General features: G+C 63.9%; 2 protein-coding genes across 2 annotated transcripts in view; both read right to left on the reverse strand.

Moving 5' to 3' along the window:
• Positions 1-470, reverse strand: part of H696_04499 (hypothetical protein) — a 5,800-nt gene extending 5,330 nt beyond the window's left edge. The window contains exon 1 of the mRNA XM_009498380.1: positions 160-470. Coding sequence (XP_009496655.1) covers positions 160-358 — 199 coding nt within the window. The 5' untranslated portion in view covers positions 359-470. The remainder of the gene's footprint in view (positions 1-159) is intronic.
• A 404-nt stretch (positions 471-874) lies between these two features.
• H696_04500 (hypothetical protein) overlaps positions 875-1,328 on the reverse strand; it is a 1,073-nt gene continuing 619 nt past the window's right edge. The window contains exons 2-3 of the mRNA XM_009498381.1: positions 1,245-1,296; positions 875-951 (exon numbers count right to left, since the gene is read on the reverse strand). Coding sequence (XP_009496656.1) covers positions 935-951; positions 1,245-1,296 — 69 coding nt within the window. The 3' untranslated portion in view covers positions 875-934. The remainder of the gene's footprint in view (positions 952-1,244; positions 1,297-1,328) is intronic.

Raw genomic sequence — 1,328 nt, forward strand, 5'->3', positions numbered from 1 at the left:
AGGGGGGAAAGGGGAAGAGAGGGGGAGAGGGGAAGAGAGGGGGAGAGGGGAAGAGAGGCGATAGACGAAAGAAGGAAGGTGGGTCCAGCAAGATGCGCGAAGACCCGTGAAAGGTTGGGAGGAAGGGCCAGAACAAGGGACGGGAGGAGATGGACGTACTAGAGCCAGTGGAACCGCTGCCACCGCGGCCACTTCCGCCTGTGGAGAAGCGTGAGCGCCCGGAAGACCGATGTCCAGCTGGTGAGATTGACCGAGACCGGGACCGGGCGCGGAAGTCCGCGCGCGAGCGCGAACCTGCCGAGGGAGACCGGCCGCGCGACGACGAATCACGGTCCGAATCGGAGTTGTACGAGTCCATCGCTGTGCTGAGGATGGGCGAAGGCAAGGGGGGAGCGATGCCCGTGGGCCCGTTGATAACTCCGAGGAATCAACCGGCGGGGGAAGGGAGGCGGAGAGAGAGAGAGAGAGGGGAGGGGGGGAGGGAGGGAGGAACGGGCGCGCAAAGTCCAGGCAAGACGAAAAGAGCACAGAAAAACGAGGAAGCGGAGAGGAGTAAGGGGGGGGGAGAGAGGGAGAGACAGACAGACAGAGGACAGAAGGGCGCTGACGGGTGAACCACATTGCCGGAGAATGTTGGCCCGGCTCAAAAGGAGACCCACTTCTCCTCGCCCAGAAAGGCGGGTACAGACGAGGGACCCGCGCCAACCGCCCCGGCAGAGGCATTGCCGTGTTTCCGGCGGGCCCGCGCAAGGTTCCGCCTCGCACGGCCTCCACACCGGCAAGCACAGACACACACGGCCGCGCACAGCCGCACTGACCGAGAAACGCGCGTGTGCTGTTGACCCTCTCCGTAATGGCCTCAGAACGTAATCCGTCCGATTAAGTGTGTGTTTATTTGGATTAAGTCCGACGGCAACACGACGATCACCCGTCTCTATCCAAACACCATCCCTTTGGGGCAACAATTCGGCCACGAAGACCAGACCGGAAGGGGGGCGGAGGGGGAAGTGCAGGGGGAGGGGGAGGGGGGGGCGACATGCAGGCAGGGGGAGGCAGGGGACAAAACGCGGAGGGGCGTTTCAGTTGGACAGAGAGTGAAGGCCGGCGTATGGTGTCAGTATGATGCATCACAGGTGTGGCAGCATGCGATCTTTTCCCGGGCCCCGGCCGCGGCGGTGGCCTGACACCTGCGCGTCGCCGGCTCGGGGCCCGAGCGCGAGGCCAAATGAGGGAGATACACGCACAGAAGAAGAAGGCCAGGAACACCAGAATCAGGAGGCCGATCATGAGGCGAATCTGCCGGATCGAATGGGGGGGGGGGGGGGGGG

This window comes from Fonticula alba (genome assembly GCF_000388065.1).
Source record: "Fonticula alba strain ATCC 38817 unplaced genomic scaffold supercont2.7, whole genome shotgun sequence".
NCBI lineage: Eukaryota > Rotosphaerida > Fonticulaceae > Fonticula > Fonticula alba.